This window comes from Bos javanicus, chromosome 19 (genome assembly GCF_032452875.1).
Source record: "Bos javanicus breed banteng chromosome 19, ARS-OSU_banteng_1.0, whole genome shotgun sequence".
Lineage (NCBI taxonomy): Eukaryota > Metazoa > Chordata > Mammalia > Artiodactyla > Bovidae > Bos > Bos javanicus.
Genome location: NC_083886.1, coordinates 25,485,506 through 25,488,587, shown reverse-complemented (window position 1 = coordinate 25,488,587; position 3,082 = coordinate 25,485,506). Strand labels below are relative to the sequence as shown.

Sequence of the window (3,082 nt, the reverse complement as noted above, 5' to 3'; positions counted from 1 at the left end):
AGATCAAAGTTTTAAAATCATGGGACAGGGAAAATAAAGAGGCTCTGAAAGAATAACTCTATCTCATAGGGTTTACAAAAGAGGGTCACAAAAGAGATGGAGGGTGGGTGTAAATGCATGTGAAGTGTCAAACCAAGATGCTGTCCCTCCTTTTTATCCCTCTTAGTGCTCGGCGGCAACTGCCTGTGATTCCCTTTTCCTCCGCTGCCACCCAGTTCTCTGTCAGTTGTCATCATGGGTTTTGAAAACCTGAAAAGCCCTGCCCACCTCTGGGTGCTGAATGACTCCTTGGAAGACACGAGCTACATCTGGGGGTCTATGTCATCACAAGCAAACATGGCAGAATTTGAAGCCGTTTCGGGCCCACCACCTCCGGACTTGTGTCATGCCATATGTTGGTATATGAAGTGAAAGTCACTCAGTCTCGACCCCATGGACTGAAGCCCACCAGGCTCTTCTGTCCGTGGAATTCTCCAGGCAGGAATACTGAAGTGGGTTGCCATTCCCTTCTCCAAGGGATCTTCCCAATCCAGGGACTGAACCTGGGTCTCCTGCATTGGCAGGTGGACTCTTTACTGTCTGAACCACCAGGGAAACCCAAGGTATAATCACATCTAATCTTACAAAAATACCTGTCTGCCAGGGGTGAAGAAAGCTTTGGGGAAATATGGCCCTGCTAATGTGCAAGGCACCACAGAAAGTGGAGCTACAGATAATGAAGATCATGAGGACATTGATCCCTTTGGATCTGATGAGGAGGAGGAAAGTGAAGAAGCCAAGAGGCTAAGAGAAGAACCCCTTGCACAGTATGAGTCAAAGAAAGCCAAACAACCATCATTTGTTGCCAAGTCATCTGTCTTACTAGACATGAACCCTTGGGATGATGAGACAAGTATGGCAAAACTGGAGAAGTGCGTCAGAAGCATTCAAGCAGAAGGCTTAGTCTGGGCCTCTTCTAAACTAGTTCCAGTGGGGTATGGAATTAAAAAACTTCAAATACATGTGTAGTTGAAGATGATGAAGTTGGAACAGATATACTGGAGGAGAAGATCACTGCTTTTGATGAAAATGTGCAGTCTATGGTCATGGCTGCATTCAACAAGATCCAAAATCCATTGTGGATCAGTGCCCTTAAATAACAGCTTAAAAGACAAAGAAAGAGAAAGAGAGAGACACTATCATAGAGGAGGTCCTCACATTCTCATACTTTCCCAAGAGCCATGTTCCCCTCCCCAGGGTTATGCAAAGCCCACAGACACAGTTTAAGTTTGTGCTATGTGTGCTGAGTTGCTTCCGTAGTGTCCAACTCTTTGCAACCCTATGGACTGTAGCCCACCAGGCTCCTCTGTCCATGGGATTCTCCAGGCAAGAATACTAGAATGGGTTGCCATGCCCTTCTCCAGGGGATCTTCCTGACCCAGGGATTGAACCCTCATCTCTTTGGTCTCCTGCATTGGCAGACAGGTTCTTCATCACTAGCGCCACCTGGGAAGCCCAGAGTTGAGGTTTGAACCTAATGATAACCCAGAGAACACAGAGGGCTTTCCCACATTGCTCTTTGAAGGCACTGTCAGCCCATTAGCAGACATCTTACCACCACCCCACTCCACCCAGGACTCTATGAAGCTGGATCAGCACAGAAGCTTAAGGAATTCATATTTGCTTCCAGTGCTCTAAATCTGGACTCCTGCAGGCAAGGATCAACAAAGGAAGATTAGTAGATAGCTAGGAGAGAGAGCCAAGCTGAATATTCTGAATGCATGGTTCTCATTGGGGCAGCCTTAATGGAGGACACAGGAGAATGCTTAAAAGCTCTAAGGCATGTTCTCAGTGATCCTGAAAGATCTTATTAAACCAAGAAAAGCTTGCAAAGGGGTTCAGCAGAAAAGTTCTTGGGAAAATCATCTCCTCAAAAAAAATTTGGGGAGGGCCATGCTGGATCTTCATTGCAGTGTGTGGGCTTTGTTTTGTGGCAGCTTATGGCTCCTCTTTTTGCAGAGCATGGACTCTAGAGCATGTGGGCTCAGTATTTATGGCGGGCAGGCTCTCTAGTTGAGCATGGGCTTAGTTGCGCCATGGCATGTGGGATCTTAGTTCCCCGACCAGGGATTGAACCCATGTCTCCTGCATTGGAAAACAGATTTTTAACCACTGGACCACCATGGAAGACCCATCCTTCTCATTTTTCAAAGTAAAGAATTAGGGTTATCACTGCAGAAAACTGAATTAAGACTCTAGAACCAACTTCAAGAACTTTACCATTTTTAACTTTACCAACGTTACCGTTGTTGACCAAGAAATAGAGAAGGCTGCAAATAAGAAAGAGTTTATTTGAGGTCTTAGGAGCTGCAATTCTGGAGACACAGATTTGGGTAAAACGAGTGTTTCAGGGAAGAGAAAGGGGCAGGGGAATTAGAAAGGCAAAAGCCACAATGTTGTTAAAGTTGTCTGGCAAGAATTAGGATTAACTTGGATGTAGTTCAGTTGATAAAGAATCTTCCCACAATGCGGGACACCCAAGTTCGATCTCTGGGTAGGGAAGATCCCTTGGAGAAGGAAATGGCAACCCACTCCAGTATTCTTGCCTGGAGAATCCCATGGACAGAAGAACCTGGAGGGCTACAGTCCAAGGGGTCAAAAAGAGGTGGACACGACTGAAGTGACTAAGCACGCACTGATGCAAGAAAGTATTTGTCTGTAAGAGAGAGAGTTTGTTAGGAGTTATTTAGGGCACAGGTCCAATAAGCACTTTGAGTTTCTGAAATATTGGGCAAATCTTCTGGTTGTCTGCAGTAAGACAAGAGAGTATGTCTGAGATCCATTCTGAGAGTGTGTTTGTAAGTCCAACAAAGTCAGCCTAGGGACCCAACTAACACAATAGGCTGTATAGACTGTACTGTAATAAGTTTATAATACTTTTCACACAATACATAAAAAAACACAAAAAATAAAGAAAACCTTTTTAATCTTACAATACAATGAAAAGCAAGGTAGTACGGTACAACAGCTGGCTTCAGGGGCTGGAATCAAGTCAACAGGCAGGAAGAGTTACTGGTTGGAGGAGGGAGAGGAGGTGGGAGAT

The 3,082-nt window shown here is 45.2% G+C and overlaps 1 protein-coding gene across 1 annotated transcript; it reads left to right on the top strand.

Moving 5' to 3' along the window:
* Window positions 1-624: 624 nt before the first annotated feature.
* On the top strand, window positions 625-1,448 carry LOC133231590 (elongation factor 1-beta-like; the record flags this gene model as incomplete). Its single annotated transcript, XM_061389953.1, has 1 exon — window positions 625-1,448. A coding segment is annotated over one exon (384 nt), but the record flags the coding sequence as incomplete, so codon positions are not given.
* Window positions 1,449-3,082: the final 1,634 nt, after the last annotated feature.